This window comes from Quercus robur, chromosome 4, assembly GCF_932294415.1.
Source record: "Quercus robur chromosome 4, dhQueRobu3.1, whole genome shotgun sequence".
In the NCBI taxonomy this organism is placed as follows: Eukaryota; Viridiplantae; Streptophyta; class Magnoliopsida; order Fagales; family Fagaceae; genus Quercus; species Quercus robur.
Window position 1 is genome coordinate 21,379,797 of NC_065537.1, and position 22,769 is coordinate 21,402,565.

Below are 22,769 nucleotides of genomic sequence, written 5' to 3' on the forward strand. Positions count from 1 at the left end.
AATAATAAAGTAAAAGTAATAGCCTATTTAGGCTCTATTTATATTTTTTGAAATTAAAATTTTTTTTAAAGTACTATAAATAAAGATAAAAATTAATTGAAATGGTACTGTGAGACTTATAAATAATATTAAAAATATAGTGAGACTTATAAATAATATCAAAAATAAAATAAATAATAAAATAAACTAGTTTAATAAGGTTTGTTTAAAATCCGCTTATTTTACTGAAATTAAAATTTTTTTATTGAAAATACTGTAAATAAAAATAAAAATTAATTAAAATAATACTATTTATAAATAATAAAAAAATTGCAATAAAAGTCATAATTAATGTCAAAAATAAACTAGTTTTTTTAAATACAAAGTCAAACGTACGCTGAAGTGGTAAAAAATTGAACGTTAAAACTTATTTTATTCAAGGGCGTAGATTAAAAGTAAGTCTGCCACTAGCTATATTGACATGTCCAATCGAACGTGTAATTAAGTTCCGTACCTCCCATAAAAAAAAAAAAAAGTTCCGTACCTTAGTGCAACTTGAATTGCAACTTGAATTGCATGGTCGTCAATTGAATGTGCCTGTTTGACATTATCTTTAAACTTTTGGTCCGTCTTGACTGCCTCCAATTGCAACTTGCAACGGCCAACTTGTCTCACCTCTTTAACTGGTAAAAAATTGAACGTCAAAATTTATTTTATTCAGGGGCGTAGATTAAATGTGAGTCCGCCACTAGCTATATTGACATGTCCAATCAAATGTGTAATTAAGTTCCGTACCTTAGTGCAACTTGAATTGCATGGTCGTCAATAGAATGTGCCTTTTTGACATTATCTTTAAACTTTTGGTCCGTCTTGACTGCCTCCGACTTGCAACGGTCAACATATCTCACCTCTTTAACTGTCAAACCCCACCGTGCAACAACTATGATTCTCTATAAAAACCCTCCATCCATTATATTAGCTATTCCATACATAAAACCAAAGTCATAAACAAACCCATATATACCAAAAGTATTGCTTAATTTGCTAGTGAGAAAACCTTTGAATCATCCAGGTTTTTCATTGTATTTTCTCTCATTTTCTTGCAAGGATTTGTAATGTCGGGCTGCAATAGAGAGCCAGTAAAGGTTGTGATCATCAACACCCATTATGTGGAAACTGATGCTATGAGCTTCAAATCTGTTGTGCAAAAGCTGACTGGTAAAGATTCAACGGTAGCAGAAGGGAAAGAGAAAGACAGCAAGATTTTGAAAGAAAGAATGGAGAGGATGGCGGCGAAAACTTGGTCCGGCTCCAGTGGTAATAAGGCGGCTTTGATGAAGAATTTGTCGTTCAAGGAGTTTGATAAATTGCTTAGAGAGATGCCACCAATGTATGAGCTATGGGAATGATCAATTCAAAAGTGTATATTGTGTATGTTTGATATATTTTATTCTTTTTTTTTTTTTTTGAGAAGATATTTATTCATTATTTGCTCTATAATACAATTGAAGTTTCTAAACGAATTTATGCTTCTTATGAAAACCTCTTGAGGTTGGGTGTGAACCTATACTAGTGGTCTTTTTAGAATGGATACCTACACTTCAATTCTATTAAAATGAATGACATTAATATAACGCTATATATGTCTAAAATAAAAAGAAGTGAATGACCATTGAAATCTTTCTCACTCTGTTACTCTCATGTGCTACTTACACTTGTATATATGATTTTTGTTGGTATAAATAACTATTTGGAATTGTTATTGATAAGCCCGACCAAAATGGTAATCGTCCATACAATGCAAGATAGGGACGATCTTACTAAAATCGTCTAGAGAGGTAAGGTCGTTGCTCAAAGATCCGAACACTCGTTCCCACTCTCCACGGAACGGTTACAAAACAGTCATCAAACCTTCAGACCGTTGGGAATGGCAGCTCATCATTAACACCCAGCAAAGACGTTACCAGGCTAGATTAAAGCCTCCATCAAGGCTCCACCAACGGCTAGAAGAGAAAACCTGCAAACACACATATATAAAGACGGAACCCCGAAAGGGGGAAGGGGAGAAAACACTCTAGCAAAATTACTCCCATTGTTCTCCTTTGTCAATCTCTCTAACTTTGGCATCGGAGACTTTTTTGCAGGCACAACGCCGGCAAACTGCTTCCTTTCGTTCGTCCACGGATTGTAGAAGGTTGGTCTGGCGAGGAACAGCTTCATCTGGATGATCATAAATCAACTGACGATCAAATCATCATCAGTTTGGCGCCGTCTGTGGGAACGACGATTCAAAACGTAATCTGTCCCCAGTCCAAATGGAATCTAGTACAAACCCAGATCCTGCTGCGCTGGCCTTACAAATCCAGTCGCTGTCAGCAACCGTGGAAGAACTCACAAGACAGAACCAAGAAATGAAACAACGACTACTACAGGAAAGCAATCGTGCGGATAGGGGAGACGATGAAGACAGCAACAGAAGGCGGACAAGTACTCCGGAGGAAGCAAGTTTGGACCTATTGAGAGAAATGAGGAAAGAGATGAACGAACTAAGAAACGCCATAAAAGGAAAGACGGACCAAAGTTTGGAGAGAATCGTCCGGAAGACGGATTCGCCCTTTACCATAGCTGTCCAGGAGTGCCCTGTACCCTCCAAATTCCGTCTACCACAACTAGAACCTTTCGACGGGCTGAAAGACCCCTTGGATCACCTGAATACCTTCAGGACGACCTTAGGCCTCCAATAGTCGCCTGACGAGATCTTCTGTCGCTCATTCCCTACGACCCTCAAAGGAGCAGCCAGGGAATGGTTCAACAAGTTGCCAACATCGTCCATCGACAATTTCGAACAGTTGAGCAATTCCTTTGTCCGTCACTTCGTGGGGGGGCAGTGACCAAAGAGAACTGCCGACCACTTACTTACCATCAAACAAGGAGAAAAGGAACCACTGAGGTCCTACGTGACACGCTTCACCCGAGGAATGTTGGAAATAGATGAGACGGATGACAAGGTACATCTCACAACCTTCAAAGCAGGATTGAAGTCCAGGGATTTTGTAGCATCCTTGGCAAAGAACCCCTCTAAGACGATGGCCGAGACACTGTTAAAGGCTCAAAAGTACATGAATGCGGAGGAAGCTCTGGCAGCTATTGATGGAGCAGATAAGAGTAGGGAAAAGAAGAAGGAAAAGGAGGACGATCGAAGAGGGCTAAAACGAGAACGGACTGACAGGAGGAATGACGATGGGAATCGAAGGAGGGACGATAAAAACCCTCGTCCGTCAAAGTTCACCCCGCTGGTGATGCCCGTAGATCAAATTCTAACAGAAATAAGGGACGAACCATCCCTAAAGTGGCCAAAACCACTCCATTCAGCACCTGGATTACGCGATAAGAGGAAATACTGCCGTTTCCATAAAGATCATGGGCACTACACGGAGGACTGCAGGGACCTAAAAGAGCAGATTGAAGAGCTCATCCGTAATGGGAAGCTACAACAGTATGTAAAAAGGGGGGATTTCGGCAGGTACGAACAGAAGAGCCAGCCAGTGAATGCACGAAGAGACGAAGATCGCCCCCAACCTCGTCCACAGAATGCGCTAGGGGAAATAAAAACCATCGCCGGGGGACCAACCGCAGGAGGATCATTCAAGTCTCTCAGGAAGTCATACCAAAGACAGGTAAACAACGTCCACGGTGCACCTCCGTCAAAGCAAAGACGCACCAGTGAAGACTTGCATTTCTCTGAGGAAGATGCCAGAAGTGTGAAGCAGCCCCATGATGATCCGCTCGTCATTATGATCATGATCGAGGGGTTCAACACGCGAAGAGTCCTGGTCGACAGCGGAAGTTCAGCAGATATAATCTATCTTCCTGCTTTCCAACAACTAAAGCTGGACCCAAAAAGACTTCGTCCTTTTGAGTCTCCCCTAGTCAGTTTCAGCGGAGACAAAGTGTACCCCAGAGGAATCACGACGTTAACAGTAACAGCCGGGTCATACCCCCTTCAGGTAACTAACCAGCACAATTTTCTAATAGTAGACTCACCCTCGTCCTACAATGTGATCATTGGCAGACCAATGCTTAATCGTTGGAAGACTGCTATCTCCACCTACTGCTTAAAGGTGAAGTTCCCAACAGAACATGGAATCGGGGAGATTAAGGGTGATCAGGTGCTGGCCAGGGAATGCTACCATGCTGTCCTGGCCTCAAAGGAAAACCATACGTGGACAATTGAGGAGAAGACACCAGAGATTATGGAGAAACTTGAGACGGTAGATCTGGCTGAAGGGAACCCTCCAAGGACGACCTAAATAGGGACGAGCATGAGCCAAAAGACGAAAGACGAAATCGTCAGCTTTCTGAAGAGCAACCTCGACATTTTTGCCTGGAGCCACAAGGATATGCCAGGAATCCCAGCAAGCCTCATCCAGCATCATCTGAATGTTGATCCTGAAAAGAAACCTGTCCAGCAGAAAAGGAGAGTCTTTGCTCCCGAGCGAAATAAGGCAGTGATGGACGAGGTAAATAAGTTGCTTGCAGCAAGATTTATCCGAGAAGTTCACTATCCAGAATGGTTGGCCAACGTAGTGATGGTCAAAAAGTCAAATGGGAAGTGGAGGATGTGTGTCGACTTCACAGACCTGAACCAAGCATGCCCAAAAGATAGCTTCCCGCTGCCCAGAATCGACCAGCTAGTAGACTCCACAGCAGGACACAAACTTCTCACATTTATGGACGCATTTTCAGGATATAACCAGATACAGATGGCCGAAGAAGACCAAGAAAAGACCGCTTTTATCACCAGCCAGGGACTTTACTGCTATCGAGTCATGCCTTTTGGGCTCAAAAATGCAGGGGCCACCTATCAAAGATTGGTAAACCAGATGTTCGAGAAGCAAATCGGGAGAAATGTGGAGGTTTACGTTGACGATATGCTCGTCAAGAGCAAGGAAGAAGAAAACCATCTGGACGACCTCAGAGAGACGTTCAATACTCTCAGACGGTATAACATGAAACTAAACCCGTCCAAATGTGCTTTTGGGGTTTCCTCGGGAAAGTTTCTCGGGTTTGTAGTGTCGCAGAGAGGGATTGAAGCAAATCCTGAAAAGGTCAGGGCCATCCTGGAAATGTCTTCACCCAGGACGGTCAAAGAAGTGCAGTCCCTAACAGGGAGAATTGCGGCCCTCAACCGGTTCGTCTCGAAGGCAACGGACAAATGCCTTCCATTCTTCAAGACTTTGAAGAAAGCGTTTTCATGGACGGAGGAATGCGAAGCGGCCTTCCAAGAGTTAAAAAGTTATCTTAGCAACCCACCCCTCCTGAGCCCATCCAAAGAAGGTGAAGAGCTATTCCTGTACTTAGCCGTCTCAATCACGGCTGTCAGCGCGGCATTGATTAGAGAAGATGGTGGTTTACAACTTCCTGTGTATTACGTTAGCCAGGCCTTCCAGGGCGCCGAGGCACGGTACCCACGTATGGAGAAGATCACCTTCGCCCTGATTATGGCCTCAAGGAAACTCCGTCCATATTTTCAAGCCAATCCCATCGTTGTGATGACGGATCAGCCCATTAAGAAGGCAATGAACAAACCCGAAGCAGCAGGAAGAATGGTGCAGTGGGCAGTCGAGCTCAGCCAGTTCGACATAAAATATCGTCCAAGGGTGGCGATAAAAGCGCAAGCACTGGCAGACTTTATAGCAGAGTTCACCGTCCCTGAAAACATAGAAAGCGTATGGACGGTTAATATTGACGGATCGTCCACTCAACACGGAGGCGGAGCTGGCATCGTCCTCACTTCTCCTGAAAAGAATGTCATCAAGTATGGAGTCCAACTTAAGTTCCCGGTGACCAATAATGAAGCAGAATATGAGGCACTACTGGCAGGATTAAGAGTGGCTCGAGCACTAGGAGTTGAGAATGTTGTGCTCAGGAGCGATTCCCAACTCGTCATTGGACAAGTAAGGGGGGAGTACGAGGCAAAGGAGGCAAGGATGCAGAAATACCTCAAGCTGACAAACCAGTTGATCAATTCCTTCAATTACGCAGAGTTTGTCCAGATCCCCAGAGATCAGAACACAGAACCTGATGAGGTGGCCCGAAGTGCCTCAACGGACAGCGGAGGTAAGAGGTCCGATTGGAAGATGGAAGAAAAGAACCATCCCAGCATACTGGAACTTCAGATCTCCTCCGTCCACACAGACCATGGATGGACGAGCCCGATAGTCACATTCCTTCAAGAAGGACGACTACCGGACGATCCAGAGGAAGCTAAAAAGGTCAGGAGACGAGCAGCCAGATTTACGATACTTAATGACGAACTCTACAAAAGAGGCTACTCCCAACCGTATTTGAGATGTGTTGAAAAGGAGGAAGCCAGGTACATCCTTGAAGAAGTGCATGGTGGGATCTGCGGAGATCACACGGGGGCAAAATCCCTCGCCAGAAATATCCTGAGAGCTGGCTACTTTTGGCCAACAATGCAACAAGACGCAGCTGACTTTGTGAGGACGTGTGACAGTTGCCAAAGATATGGGAATGTTCAAAGAATCCCCGGGGAGAAGATGACCACAATATCATCTCCTTGGCCATTCGCACAATGGGGGATCGACATCATGGGTCCCTTACCTCAGGGAAAGAGACAGGTGAAGTTTCTGCTCGTCGCCATCGACTACTTCACAAAATGGGTGGAGGCAGAAGCTCTGGCAACAATCACCGAAGCAAAGGTACAAAATTTTGTTTGGAAAAATATTGTTTGCAGGTTTGGTATACCAAGGACGATCATATCAGACAACAGTCGTCAGTTTGACAGCCAAAGCTTCAGGTCATTTTGCTCGAGCTTGGGCATAAAAAATAAGTATTCATCACCAGGGCATCCCCAGGCCAATGGACAGACGGAAGTAACCAACCGGACCCTGCTGAAGATCATCAAGTCCCGGTTGGTGGAGGCAAAAGGAATGTGGCCTGAGGAACTGCCAAGCGCCCTATGGGCATACAGGACGACATCGCGGACACCAACTGGAGAAACACCATTCAGTCTGACATATGGCACAGAAGCAGTCATACCAGTCGAAGTTGGTCTCACAAGCTTGAGGAGGGAATTTTTTGACGAACAAACCAATGAGAACCAATTGAAGGAAAACTTAGACAGCCTGGACGAGATCAGAGATCAGGCAGCTGAGAAAATGGCAAAGTACCAGCAGAAGATAGCAGAATACTATAATCAAAGAGTGAAGCTAAGAAGATTCAACATTGGTGACCTCGTCCTTAGAAAAGTCACCCCTGCCACAAAGGACCCAGCACATGGTAAGTTGGGACCGTCCTGGGAAGGACCCTACAGAGTCGTCCATTATTCGCGTCAGGGCAGCTACCACCTGGAGGATTCAGAAGGGAAAAGACTACCTCGTCCATGGAACGTTGAGCATCTAAAGAGGTATTACGAAAAGGAACCATAAACTTCATTGTAAAACCAATTTGATACTTCTATCTTATGTAAGCAATTGTTCGAGTTATAAGTATTATCTAGCATCCCTTGAATGTTATCGAGCAAATCATTCATCACTGTTTCCAAAGATAAGCACATGCGATCGTCCCTAAAAAGCTTAATGACGATAAAATTCCTTAAATGGATGTACATCGTTCCTAAAAAGCTTAATGACGATAAAATTCCTTAAATGGATGTACATCGTCCCTAAAGAGCTTAATGACGATAAAATAAAAAGCTTAGTGACGATAAAATTCCTTAATAGATGTACATCGTCCCTGAAAGCTAAATTACGTCCTTAATGGATACAAATCATGAACGGAATTACGTCGTCTCTAAAAAAAAAAAAAAGAATAATGACGAACGAATTACATTGAAGCATCACGACGACAAAAGTTCCTTAAAGAGATGGACGTCGCCTCTAAGGCTAAATTCCCTCGATGTTCATGTACATCGCACAACATGATCTCATCTATACAGAAGAGCAAGAGGGACAAACCCTTCAAATTGATCAGCACAATCTCATCCATACAGGACGACCAAAAAGTCAGGTAATGGGAAACATTTCCAAAATCAAAAGAGCAAGCACAGACATTTATAAAATCAAACATAAAGTTAAATTGTTCTAGAAACAAAAATAGGCCCCAAAAACAGGAGGGGCATCCAAACAACTATTGTTCTTCACTTGGTGCATAAAAAAAAAAAAAAAAAAAAAAAAGGAAATTTTCTTAAGGCAAACTAAGCTGAAGGGGGAATGTCATCGTCCTGGGTGGCCTGAGGTGGTTCGACGCCGGTGGACGCTCCTGTTTGAGCCGCCTCGTCCTCCTCAATTTCCTTATCAACAGCTTCAAAATCTAAATCGTCAAGGCTCACGGCAGGACCATGCTTGACGAGATACCTTCGCAGCAGCTCGAACCCTTTAAAGTACCACTGGAAGAGAATGGTGTTGTATTCCTCAGTGGATTGAAAAGCAGTGACGGCCTTGGCCACTGTAACCTTCATCTTCTGAGCGGCCGCCGCTAACAGTTCGTCTTTCTGCTTCACGGTTTGTCTCTCGGCATCCAGCTGCTCCGTCAGCACATGGACTTGCTCCTTAGAAGTGTTGAGAGAGTCCATAGTCGCGATCAAATCCTTGCGCAAACCAGAAGCTTCAGCCTCCAAAGCGTCTACCTTCGAGTTGGCCACGACGGCCTTCTCCTCATTCGCCAGGTACTGAGTGGTGATGTGCATGGTCTCCCCCAACACCTATGGACGAATACAAAGTTAGCTCAATGAAAAACAACAAAGATGGTCAGGCAGATAAAAACGAAGAAAGGAACAAGATATATGGTGACTCACCTGCACGAGTTTATGGACGTGGCGGCTCACCATCTCGTGTGAAGGAATGCTCGTGACGTCCCTCATCTCAGCAGGAGTAAAGAGCTCGGTAGCACGGTCCATGGTCGTCCCTGCATCTGACCAAACGCTGGCATCAGCTCTTCCTTTCCCCTTGCTAGCAGCTTTCTGCTTCTTCGAAGGACGAGCAACCTCCTCGATTGAAACACCAGGAGATGCAACCAGACCTTCGTCCAGACCAAGGGTTGGTGTGGACGACCCTCTCGCCTCCACCTCTTTCTCCTTCTCCTTATCTGTGATTCTCAGCCTCTTCTGGCCTATGCTGGACAGGGGCTCATTCTTTTTGCCCTTAATTTTATCATACATCTCCTTGTTGAATTTCGAAGTCATTTCTACCCAAATGATATCAAGGACGAATAAAAGAGCTGTAAGGACGAATAAAAAAGACGTAAGGACGAATAAAAAGAATGCAGATAAACACGAAGAAAAAGCGTGAAGTGCAACTTACGTTTTCTCTCTTCACGGTCAAGGGTACTGAGAACGTAAAGTGAAGGTTCTGGTCCCAGGCAGTGACGAGCCAAGGTTCGCGGATCAATCAGCTCACCAAAATCTTCTATCGTCCTTGCGTATTCAAGAGCAGCCTGCACTCGCTTTGCAAACTTGGCCTCTAGCTCCGGACGGTCTTTCACTGCAAAGGACGATGTCAAGACACAGAAGTTGAAAAAAAAAAAAAAAAAAAAAAAAGGGGCCAACAACATTGGGGAACACGCACCAATCAACGGGGTCTCCCATCGTCGCAGCAATCTAGGTACATCCCCCCACAGATCGTCAGGCAACGTTTCCCAACCGTCCCCAAATACAAAGAAGTATCTTGATTTCCAGTAGCGAAAGGACGACGGAAGGTCAGCTACCAGACGGGCCTTCCTAGACCAAGGGACGAACTCGTAATACCCAAATTCTCTGGACTCTTTCAGACGATATAAGTAGACAAACTCATTAACTGAGATCATATCCCCGTCAGCAATGGTCGTCCAGATCACCATGCAACTAATCATTATTCTCCAAGAGTTAGGCATAAGTTGCCCCGGTGCAAGGTTAAAATGGTAAAGAAGCTCCATTATGAATGGATGGACGGGGAATCGGAGGCCACACGAAAAAGCAGCCTCATAAAAGCAAACTTCTCCGTGGGCAAAGGCACAAGCCTTTTCGCCCTTCCTGGGTAGACGAGCCTTAGTTCCCTCTGGAAATTGGAATCTGTCCTTAAATTTACTAAAAACCTCAACTTTTAAGGAACAATTTTCCTTCAGGGCATGAAATCGACGGGCCGTCGCCGGAACAGGGGAATGGGAGGACGAAGGAGCACGGGAAGGAGTGGTGGTTATAGCAACGGTCCCGGCCTCTTCCTCGACCACATTTGAGGACGAACCCCTTTCTAAATCACCTAACCCTTCTTCTAAACCCATACTTTCCTCTCTCAGTTGCCCTCTGATAGACCGGAACCAAGCTTGAGACTCCAACAGAAGGGGGTATAAAACACCCAACGCCGAACCTAGCCCAGAACCCCTATTAACAAATTCCTCCACTATTGGGTACGAACCGGCAAGGGAAGGCGCACCCAATAGGTCACCAGAAAACTCTATCAAGGAACCTAGGCGGGCAAGGAGAAAGGCTACGGAAGGGAAGCTACGCCTAACTTCGAAAGTGTCCACCATTAAAAAGAAAAAAGAAAAAAAAACTAACTCCACCACTCAGTGAGAAGAGAAACCAGTACAGAAAGGGAAAAGAATTTAAGTGGCACAAATGCAAGGAAAAACTGAAAAGGAAAGAAAAGCGTAAATGGGGTGGGCGTACCTGGAAGTTAGGGAGGAAACTGAGGAGGTGAGGAGCAAAATATGCGTAAGGGAGATCAATTGCAATGAGGAAATGCAAAAAGGAAAAGCCAAAAGAAATCAAAGGTTTCTGCCTTGGAAAGTGCGGGAAAACTGAAAAGGCACTCACCGGAAACGAGGCACTCCCACCAGTAGAAATCTGACACGTGGCACTGAGAGGAGCCACAGCCGCCACTACGCAATCAATGCGGAGCAGAACTCGAAGCGCCATTTCTGAAAAATAAATAACAATCTTTTCATATTCCTATAATCGTCCAAATAATGGACGACCATGGAATAGGGGGGCAGCTGATAAGCCCGACCAAAATGGTAATCGTCCATACAATGCAAGATAGGGACGATCTTACTAAAATCGTCCAGAGAGGTAAGGTCGTTGCTCAAAGATCCGAACACTCGTTCCCACTCTCCACGGAACGGTTACAAAACAGTCATCAAACCTTCAGACCGTTGGGAATGGCAGCTTATCTTTAACACCCAGCAAAGACGTTACCAGGCTAGATTAAAGCCTCCATCAAGGCTCCACCAACGGCTAGAAGAGAAAACCTGCAAACACACATATATAAAGACGGAACCCCGAAAGGGGGAAGGGGAGAAAACACTCTAGCAAAATTACTCCCATTGTTCTCCTTTGTCAATCTCTCTAACTTTGGCATCGGAGACTTTTTTGCAGGCACAACGCCGGCAAACTGCTTCCTTTCGTTCGTCCACGGATTGCAGAAGGTTGGTCTGTCGAGGAACAGCTTCATCTGGACGATCATAAATCAACTGACGATCAAATCATCATCAGTTATAACAGAAAGTTCTATTTGAACTAATCATAATAATTTAAACAAATTATTCATTGGGATTCATATTTTGGATCCCATCATCATTTTTTGTATCCTATTCTTGAATACAAGTTTATGTTGGCACGAGTGTGGATCCCATAGCCATTTTCTTGAAAGAAAATTATAATAATGTAATGTATTCTAGACTCTATCTAAACTCTAAAGGAATTCAGAATGATCACATCATTAATACCATATCATGATAGTTGCAAATGGTAATATTATTAATTCTTAATTAATAGGAGAACAATAAAATTGTGAATTAACAATTTAACAATTTATACCAAGTCTAAACTACAACAACACATATACAGAAGACTCTAAATATATATATATATATATATATATATTTTTTTTTTTAAAGCCCAATCAAACTTCATTCAATTAAAAAAGAAGAGTCAGATAACAAAGCATCAAGAGCTGGTGGTGGCAATTCTTCCAACCACACAACCTCCTCATCTAATACATTGGCATAACGTGCTAAATGGGCCACAGAATTGGCACTACGTCTAATAAAGTTAAAAACCACGTGGCGAAGACCTACTGCGAGACAACCAATATCATCATATATCACACCCAGGCGAGACCAGTTTAGAGACGAGGAAGACGCAGCATGTATGACTAGCACATTATCCCCTTCGACAACTAATTCCGAGAACCCCGCATCAATAGCAAACTCCAATGCTTTCCGGCATGCTAAAGCTTCCGCCTCCTCACTGTCACCCACTGCTACTCCCCTAGCTGATAACGCTGCCATAACATCCTCAGCTGCATTACGGATCACTGCTCTAATCCCCGATCCATTTTCAAACACAGTCGCGTCGAAATTCAATTTGTACAGCTGACCCGTTGGTGGCTTCCAGTTCTGCATAATTCCAGGAGGTACCGAGCCTGCTGCAAGTGAGCCTTGGGCATCCCTATACTCCCTCAAGAAGTCAGTGGCTCGCCGATTTAGTTGCCCAGGATGGTGCATTACTCCACCGTGTAACAGAGCATTTCGACAATACCAAATAAGCCAACTTTGGACCAGAAAAAACTCAAACTCCTCCATTGACAGTCTGGACATCATATACTGAAACAAGTGCAGAAATTCATCCATCTCCCCACCACACTTCTGTATCCGAGAACAAGACCCAGCCCAAACATCCTGAGCGACACTGCATTCCCACATCGCATGTATTATAGTTTCTGGGTATCTTTGGCACACCCTACACCTATCATCTGTCAGAATTTTCCGTCAGGCTAAGTTCACTTTTGATGGCAAAATATTAAGGCAAGCCCACCACCCAAAAATTTTGATTTTGTTGGGTACTCGTAACTTCCAAAGCTGAGTCCAGGCCCGATCATCTGCCCTCTATTCCGAGCTTTCTTCCCTGCCAATAGCATCTTCAGCTAGCATACGAGCAACATGATACCCAGATTTGACTGCATACTTTCCATTGCGACAATGCATCCATACCACCCTATCTTGCACCTGCCTTCTACTCAACGGAATTCTAAGAATTGCCTCTACATCAAAGTGATTGAAAATCATAAAAATTCTGTCCCTATCCCATTGGTGCACCCTCCAATCAATTAAATCCGAGACTCTCCATTCCCATTCATCATATTCAGTAGGAAACAGAATTTTATTACCCGGATGATTCGGAATCCATTTATCCTCCATTACTCGGATTGAAGAACCCGTTCCCACCCTCCAGTAACACCTCTGTTTCAGAATTTGTTGAGCAACCAGCACACTCTTCCAAACATAGGAGCTGTTAAGACAATCCGTCACCTCCAAAAAGCCACATCTCGGGAAGTACTTGGCCTTAAAACATCTGGATAACAGTGAATTTTGGTCTTGTAACATCCGCAAACCTTGCTTAGCCAACATAACTAAGTTAAAACTCCTAAGATCCCGGAATCCCATACCACCCACCTTCTTTGGCTTCGTCAAAAAACTCCAACTCTTCCAATGAATTTTTCGTTCATCACCAATCTGCCCCCACCAAAATCTTGCACAGAGAGCATCTAATTCATTGCAAAGCTTTGCTGGCAACAAGAACACTCCCATGGTATATGTTGGAATTGATTGGACCACAGCTTTGATTAGAACTTCTTTTCCTACACGAGAGAGCATTCTATCCTTCCAACCCTGAAGTTTTTTCCAAACCTGCTCCTTCAAATATGCAAATGTTTGGTACTTAGCTCGACCAACCAAAGTCGGTAAACCTAAATAAGTATCAAACCTCTCCACTTCTTGAACTCCCAAAGCTTGTTTTATCCATTGCTTCTGACTGTCAGATGTATTACCACTAAAATAAACCGACGACTTCTCAAAATTAATGCATTGACTAGAAGCTACAGCATACAACTGCAATGTATCAGAAATCACCTGTACCTCTTCTTGATTTACCTGGCAGAAAATCAAAGAATCATCTGCAAAAAGCAAGTTAGAAATACTAGGCACCCTTCTGCATATCTGAACACCATGGATTTGCCCCTCGTATTCAGCTTTGGAGAGTAAAGATGTGAAACCTTCTGCACATAAAAGAAACAGATAGGGTGATAACGGGTCCCCTTGACGGAGTCTTCTCGATGGGATAATATTTCCATAAACTTTACCATTAATATGAATCGAGAAGGAAGGTGTGGTGACACAACTCATCATCCTATTAATCCAATCCTCAAGAAACCCCAGCCTAACCATCATACCCCTCAAAAAGGCCCATTCTACTCGATCATAAGCCTTACTAACATCTAATTTCAAAGTTAGAGCTCCTTTTTTCCCCTTTTTCCTCCCATGCATGGCATGTAAAGTTTCATAGGCTATCAGTACATTATCAATAATGAGGTGGCCTGGCACAAAAGCACTCTGAGTGGGAGAAATCAACTGAGGTAATATAAATTTTAGTCTATTAGCTAGCACTTTAGAAATTATTTTGTAAATAATATTGCACAAGCTAATGGGTCTAAAATCAGTCATCTTCTCTAGAAACTTAATTTTAGGAATAAGAACAAGATGGGTATAATTAATCTTAGGTATCATAATTCCAGAGTTCAGAAAATCCAACACAACAAAACTAATATCATTACCAACAATGTGCCAAAACTTTTGATAAAAAAGAGTGTTCATACCATTAGGTCCCGGAGCTTTTGTAGGTCCCATCTAAAATAATGTTGTTTTAACTTCCTCCACAGTATACGACCTGGACAACTCTTCCCTAATATCTGCAGACATCCTTTGAGGAACAGTGTTAAGACATTCCTCCATCCTTTCACATGTACCTAAGTGAAATATTGTCTGAAAATAATCAACTGCCATCTCCGCCACATCAGTAATGTCCTCCACCCAATCACCATGTTGATTCTGAATGCCATGAATGAAATTCCTTTTACGCCTTCGGGAGGCTTTTGAGTGAAAGAATTTAGTGTTCCTATCCCCATGCTTTAGCTAGGATACCCGCGACCTTTGTGCCCAAAAAATTTCCTGCTTAAGGAGAAGATCATCTAATTCTTTGCTGGTTGTCAAAAACTCCTCTCTGCTCTCCTCCGTCAACTCTTCTTCATTCATTCTCTCAATTTTCTTGGTTAAGTATTTTATCTCATCCGTATTAGGGGCTGTTTTGGATGAACCCCAGGCTAGCAAGTCCGCTCCACACCTCTTAATTTTATTCACTGTTGCACCAAGACCAGCTTCCTCACCACCCAAATTCACCCAAGAATCCGTGACCACCCCTCACACTCATCCCACATTAGCCAAGATTCTTCAACTCTGAATCCACGTGGTCCTCCTCCTCTAAAATCACGATGTGTTCTAATGTGAAGAAAGTGCGGGCCATGATCAGAAGCATGGCTAAACCCGTGGGTTAAAGTGCTAGCTAAAAATTTTTCCTTCCACCCACGATTCACAACAGCCCGATCCAACCATTCTCTAGTATTTGCTGCACCAGGTCTTTTATTGTTCCACGTGAACTTATGCCCTTGAAACCCCAAATCAAATAAATTACACCTCTCCAAAGCTGCTTGAAAATCTTCCATCTACCTGTACTGAGGTGGATGTCTGCTTTGCTTTTCTGACTGATGAAGGATTGCATTAAAATCTCCTACACAACACCAAAGCCCATCCACAAACGAAGAAATATGAGATAAAAGCGCCCAAGACTTCTTTTTTTCACTTACATCCGGCCACCCATAGAATCCTGTAAGAAACCAAGTAAAACCATCCTCCTCAACCACCCTTGCCAATATATGATGTTCAGTAAAATCAATAACCTCTAACTTAACTTCAGATTTCGATAGCAATGCTAAACCTCCCCCGGAATAAGGTTTTTTAACTATAAACTTATTCGGAAAAGGCAACTCTCCACCATATTTTTGAAAACCTTCTTTATCCAGTCTAGTCTCCATTAAGAAGCAAACAGTTCCAGCTTAGGAGCTTCATTGTGCTCGGCAAGGGTGCGTGGGCACCCCCGCCGTTTCATCTAAATTTGAATCACCACTGCTCTTTACCCTTTTCACCACTATATGTTGTGCAGCTCCTACCGTACTGCTCTCCTCACAGCTTGTATTCCTTTTCCCCAACACAGACTTAGCTCCCTCCTTAAAAAATTCCACAGGCCCAATTTCCATACGTCTAAGCCTAGGCCAAGATGCTTTTTGCTTTGGGCATTGAAGCCCACAACCTGAATCCACAGGCAGCATGTGCATGGAGTCATCCACGTCGACTACAGCCCCTACATTTGAATTTGGCGCCGTGTATACTTCGGATCCCATACCTTCCATTTTTGTCTCCACACTCCCCGTAATTTCAGTTGCCACATGAACCCCTTCCAAATCTATTCCCTGTTTATTGTAGTTTCCTTCCTTACGTCTCTCATCCCATTCCCTAGGGTTCTAAATTGTTTCACCGCCGTCCCCAGAGACTGTTTCATGACTAATCTTCCCAAACCGGTCCTCTCGCCACTCAAACTCCACTCCAGCCTCTTCATTGTCATACTTCCTGCGAGGAGGTGTTCGAGTCTGTCCCCCTATGGCCTTCAACCAATCACCATATTGACAAATAACCTCCCCCTCATTCTTGGTTACTGCAAAGTAAGGCACACAATGCTTTAAGTCATGGCCTAGTAATCCACAGTAATGACAAAATAAAGGAAGGCACTCATATTTAAATGTAACTCAGTGACTCTTACCATCTGAACCAGCCAAAAAAGCCCCTCGTCAAATCAGCTTTGCTATCGAAATAGCAACCTTGACTCTCATGAAATAGCTTTGCCCCTCAAGTTTTTGTTTTTTCTCAATCTCAACCACCGAACCTAATCTACTTCCCACTGTCTCTGCAATTTTAGGTGATACCAGGTCAAATGGGGTGCCCCAGATTTGCACCCAAAGCGAAACCGAATCAAACTTCACATTGTCAGCCGTCATCCTTGTTTTCCAACGAATCAACATCAATACCTGATTATCAAAGGACCACGGCCCTCCCTTAAGTACCCGATTCAACTCAAACTCAGATTGGAACTTGAGTTGAAAAAGATTTGTTCCCACCTCTATCATCTGAACACCTTCCTCCAAACCTCAAGCCCTTTTCAATGTAACTATGGCCGCCTTCCTATTAAAAAGATAATTCCAATTCAATTAAACCCAATACATAAATACACATAAATGTAAAGAATTCCAAAAATAAAAACAACAATCTCTAAAAGTCTCTGCCTATTACAATCACTATTCTTTTTATTTTTTATTTTTTAGATGGTGTGTTCTTTAGTTCTTTTTCCTTCTATGTTTCATCAAACTTTTTCTAATTGACCAAAATATCTCTCATATATATTAACATTAAACCTGATAAGAAAACTTTACATATCTTTTGTTTTGAAGGCGCTCCAAGAACCAAAATCAATGCAAGAGACTATACAGCAAAGTGGTGTTGGAAGAATAATCCAAAAAAAGAAGAAAAAAAACTATTTAAAATATAATATAGGAATGAAAATCCGAGTTGAAATTATAACAAATAATCCCTAAAAAAAAAAACTATTTATAATATAATATAGCGTTATGGATTCCTAAGCAAATTTGGTTATATATAAATAAATATATATATATATATATATTGATTAGTATTATTTTTATAAATTAATCTTAATAAAGATAAAAAATTGATAACATCATCTCACAATAATATAGTTATTTTTATTACAACATATAGATAACAATTTATAAATACAAACAATACAAAAACTAAATACAATTTATAATTTTCAAAATGTTAATACCAAATCATAACAAAGAGCATGCTAGCATAGTAGGTTCTTTTGACTCTTTTCACATCATTGAGCTTTAAACATAGAACCAATAGTGAGAATAATAGTAGAAAAAAATTAACATGGAGAATAACGAAGCCAAAAAAAGTAAAAAAATTTTGAATTGATTCATGAGAGAGAGAGAGAGTTATTGGTGTTGGGGGTCTTTTAGGAATTTTTATTTTTGTATTTATTATGCTAGTTAAGAAATAGTTATCATTCATTTTAAAGAATAACTATTCCTAAAGAATGACTATTGCTTGTGATAAAAACACAACCAATTAAACAACCGAATGGTTGTCCCTAAGAAATAGTTATTTCATTATAGAGTCTATTACAGCGTACCAAACGTACCTTTAATATCAGTGTGTTGTGTTGTGTGAATATAAGGAGGAAAACAAAGTATGTAATAGACAACAAAGCTAATCAGACTCGTATTAAGTGTGTTATTATTAGTGGAAAATATAAATAGAGCAAACAGAATAGACTAAGTCGAGGTAAAGGAAAGAGCCGATAACGGTTGACTTTGTGGCTTTTCTCTATGACAACACAATGACTATTTATTTCTTTATTTTATTTTTTGTTTTATTTTAGTGTTTTCTTTCATTTACCATGAATAGTTAAATTTTTAATTAAGGTTGAGGATAAAGCCTTGTTAATAATTATAGGTATTATTTATGAGATTTAATTTTTCCCACAATGATTGTTCTTAAATTATTTAATTGTTCTTGCTTCATATTCTCACAGTGATTGTTCTTAAATTAGTTAATTGTTCTTGTCTCATATCTGTAAGAACACGTTTTGCAGCCCAAGCCCAATATGTATGGGATCTTGGCCCAGTGAGCCTAGTATAATAAATTTGTAGAAAGTGGGTTAAAAAACTAGGCCCTAATGAATTTGACAATGACTAGTATGGATTTAAGTGATGATCAAACAAGAACAAGAAGCACTGATCTAAATCAATTCACTGTCCGAGGAGGTAAGTTTTTATATAAATCAACTAGACTGAATACAAGTATAATTTTGATGGCTATAGTTTCTATTTTTCCGATCCCTTCCTCATAGAGGGTCTCTTACATTATATAGCTCCCTTTGGACCATCTTGATCCTACACTTATTGATCATTTGAGCCCTTATTTCTGTGAGTTGTGGTAGCCAAAACAGCACTGTTTAGAGGTCTTCTCCACATAAATGCGGCTAGAAAAGTAGCTGCAGTGCATTCAATGCAGTGGTAGCAGCTTTCCCTTAGATATTTTCGGGTTCCCCTCCTTGTATGTTCATGATGTATGTCTCTATCACTGGAGCTTCATGGAAGGTCACTCTGATCATTGGAATACATATTCGAGTTGTACTTATCGTATCCGAGGAGATATTCCTCCTCGGACAATCTTCCTATTTGCATCTTGCTCATTAAATCCTGAGCCTAAACCGTTCATTATCATTTGTTCCTCCTCGGACCACTCACTCTCTTGGCCAAGTCCCAAGACCCAATATATAATTTAGGCCCTTAATCCTACAATATCAATTGACTAAGATAGAATTCTCAATATGAGTTCAATCATATTCTTCTCATGATTTAGGATTTATCTTTAATTGATTGAATGCTTGATTTATTATTTCTTGATTTTTAAATTGGATATCTTTTGTAATTTGTTTGTCCACGAATAGAATTGATAATTTGATTTTATATTTAAGAAGTGAAGAATAGCATGATTTAGATTTAAATACAGATTTTAATGAGAATATCTTCCATGATAACAAGATTGATATCTAGATTATATTGTAGTAGTTTGTGAAAAATTAATGATCATGAATATATGGTTATATAAATTAACATGGTAGATTACAAATGCTTAATTTTAGTTAGAGTAAAATTTGAATTTCTTGAAACTTAGATAATAAATTTCCCCAATTTAAACTACTAATAAATAACAATTAATAAGATATATAAAATTTATGTTGCGGTAGTACTTTTAATTTCTTGAAATTTAGGTAATAGAGTTTTTAGGACTTTTTCGTAAAAGGCTTTAGTTGAAGTAGACTTAAATTTTCTTGAAGTTTAGATAGAGTTTTACCAAAACTATGTTAGGAGTACTGCCCTAAAATCCAATTGTATGACATTATTTTTTAAATAATAAAAGTTGTTTTATTTTATAAGATTATTTTTTGCATGAATATTTGGACATTATATTGTAGTCAATGAGATGCTTTGTATGTGATTTTGGTATGAGTATTAGATTCGCATACAAAAGATATAAATCTCATGTTCTTTGTAAACTCATAAACCCATTTCATAGTTAGTGATGAAATTGGGTATTTTAACTCTGAAAACTATAACATATTAATCATAATGATCTGTCTTGGTCATAAAAATGGAGAATTTTGATTGATATGTTTGTGTATCTTAAGTGTGTAAGGTACACTAAATTGGACCACTATAAGATTTATTATTCTACTAACTATTGTCATTTGAACAAATAAATCTCATGATTGCTAGTGGTAGAGACTCTCAATCATGAAAGGATGGCGAACTCAAACATAAAATGTTAGTTTCTTTCATTACTACAGTGAGATTTTGCATAGTCAAAATCTTAGTACTTTAGTCAATTGCATATTGGCATTTAGTGTTGTGGGAACGCACATTTTCAAGATGGAATACATAAATATAAGAATAATTAAAAGATTAAACTAAGGACTCAAAGGCATCAGATGTAGTGATTTACAAAGTGACAATACCTTTTGATTTTGTTTCACAATGGGTGATTTATGGAGGGATTGAATGCTAAAATAATATTGACTTGGGATATATATTTTATTAATAATAGCCTAGAGTGCAATTACATTTATATAGTGGAATAAAATATAATTAATGGTAACTTTAACAAGTTGCTACAATTTCATTTGTTTTTAAATTTACTACATCAAGGTATGTGTTTGTCACTTTGTCTAGAAGCTTAGTAATATACTCAAATGTCAAAAAAAAAAGTGAATGTATTTGCAATAAAACCTATAGTGACAAGCCTATTAAAATTTCCTCCATAGTTGTTGTATGTTGTGTCTTCTGGAAAATAATTTGTTACTACATCATTACCAATTTTGAATTTGACTTTGAGGAATGATATAAATCCCCCATATTGTAATTGTAGTAGGCAATCTTCTTCGATCAAGTTAGTTTGAATATATGACCTTATAAATGACTTTAATTTATTTCTATAATATATGGTGGTTTCATTAGTTATACGGTATTGTGGAATATTTTGTGGCGCACATAATTACTTGAGGACTACAGATATTCAACTGGCATACTTAATGGTTTTACAAACATATAATATTTTTAATTTTTATTATTTTCTTTTTATGCATTAACATAATTTTTAAACAGTTGACCAGCTGCTTGTTATACCATAAACATATCTCTCTTTGTTATTTCATATTTAATTTATTTTCTAACTTGTGTTTTACATTTTTAATGTGTTATGCTTTCAGATAAAATTGGAGGGAGAACGAGATTCATCCAAGATTTAGACTTTCTTTATGAAAATTTTCATCTGTCACTTGGTTTAAAGTGTGTTTTGATTTCCGTAATAATAGCTAGCATTCAGGTATAATGTAGTACCTGAAAATTTATTGTTATGTATTTGGGTTTTAAAAGATATGTTAGTTAGGGCATTTCGGACCTGAAATATATCTTACGAAGGAGTTGAACATTATATTATATTATAATAATTTGTCTCTTGTTTTTTTTTTTTTTTTTTTTTTTTTTTTTTTTGATCAAATTGAAATTTCATTAAATCAGCAAACTAAGGGGGGAGAGGGGGGGGTCAAATACCAATCTATTACGATACAAGCCAGCCGAGTCTGAGCTTAACAGCTCCATAAGATCCACAGGCGGATCATTGTACAAAATGAAATCACTTTTGAGAGGAACCTATCCTAGCAAGGAAGTTTGCACAAGAGTTGGCCTCACGGTAGCAGTGCCCGATCCGGACTTGGGAAATCTGGGAAATCAACTGCTTACAATCATCAACAATAGACATGGCAAAGCTGTTAAGAGTAAGATGGATTTGAGAGCGGAACAACAATTGCTTTAGCATCAATTTGAATGTCAACAGCATTTAAATTTAAATTGTTGCAGAGGGTAAGCCCATCTCTAAGGGCCCAAAGCTCAGCAATGAAGCTAGTGGAGAAGCCAATATTCTTGGAGAAACCCGCAACCCAATTCCCTTGGTCGTCTCTGAGAATGCTGCCACCTCCAGCTCTGCCTAGATTTCCAAGAGCTGAGCCATTTGTGTTGAGTCGAATCCAACCTTGTTGGGGCTTTTCCCATCTGACTTGCACCATGGTCTTGTTGCCCATGCATGTAGGATCAAGAATGCAATATTGGAATTCCAAAGCTCTAAAAACAATATCTCGGTGAATGTCAAAATGAGCAGCACGATCTCAAAAGATAACATTATTTCTATGCTTCCATATACCCCAAATAGCAAAAGGAAAAATAATCTTCCATGGGGGTTGATGCCGCAACTTGTGGGACTGATCTTTGCAATTTTTCTCCATCAAAGCTGAAGATCATCCTCATAAATATTACTGCTGGAATTTATGCCCAATCGATGCCAGATGTTCTTAGAGAAAGGGCAGTCTCTATGTCTATGTAAAATTGTTTTAGGCTCATTGTCACACAAAGGGTAGACCTCACTTTCGCTGAGACATCTTTAAACAAGACACACTCTAACTCCAATACTTTGGTGCAAGCATTGCCATATGAAAATTTTAATCCTAGGCAGTGTTTTTAACTTCAAACCCAAGTACTAGTGAACTTACCATCACCAACCTTGCAATCAATGGCCATGGCATAAGCAAACTTGAGGTCAAAGTCCCCTCTGTTATCTCCTTTCCAAGTTAATCTGTCATCCCCATTATTAGAGGTCATTGAATAAGGAATGGATTGGATCTCCAACAAGATTGAATCTGGAATTTG

The 22,769-nt window shown here is 40.4% G+C and overlaps 4 protein-coding genes and 1 long non-coding RNA gene across 5 annotated transcripts; 2 read left to right on the top strand and 3 right to left on the bottom strand.

Annotated features, from left to right (window-relative positions):
* Positions 1-1,094: 1,094 nt before the first annotated feature.
* On the top strand, positions 1,095-1,388 carry LOC126721540 (VQ motif-containing protein 1-like). Its single transcript, XM_050424590.1, has one exon. It carries the CDS (start codon positions 1,095-1,097, stop codon positions 1,386-1,388), a length of 294 nt encoding a protein of 97 aa, XP_050280547.1.
* Positions 1,389-3,065: 1,677 nt separating this feature from the next.
* LOC126721541 (uncharacterized) lies at positions 3,066-4,289 on the top strand. The gene has a single exon (XM_050424591.1). It carries the CDS (start codon positions 3,066-3,068, stop codon positions 4,287-4,289), a length of 1,224 nt encoding a protein of 407 aa, XP_050280548.1.
* A 4,572-nt stretch (positions 4,290-8,861) lies between these two features.
* Positions 8,862-11,083, bottom strand: LOC126720855 (uncharacterized). Its single transcript, XR_007653711.1, has 3 exons — positions 10,646-11,083; positions 9,303-9,482; positions 8,862-9,186 (listed from the first exon to the last, which is right to left on the bottom strand). It is a non-coding gene; the product is annotated as an uncharacterized LOC126720855 (long non-coding RNA).
* Positions 11,084-11,886: 803 nt separating this feature from the next.
* On the bottom strand, positions 11,887-12,681 carry LOC126721543 (uncharacterized). Its single transcript, XM_050424592.1, has one exon. It carries the CDS (start codon positions 12,679-12,681, stop codon positions 11,887-11,889), a length of 795 nt encoding a protein of 264 aa, XP_050280549.1.
* Positions 12,682-12,864: 183 nt separating this feature from the next.
* LOC126721544 (uncharacterized) lies at positions 12,865-16,277 on the bottom strand. The gene is made up of 3 exons (XM_050424593.1): positions 16,005-16,277; positions 15,675-15,896; positions 12,865-14,385 (listed from the first exon to the last, which is right to left on the bottom strand). Exons 1-3 carry the CDS (start codon positions 16,275-16,277, stop codon positions 12,865-12,867), a joined length of 2,016 nt encoding a protein of 671 aa, XP_050280550.1.
* Positions 16,278-22,769: the final 6,492 nt, after the last annotated feature.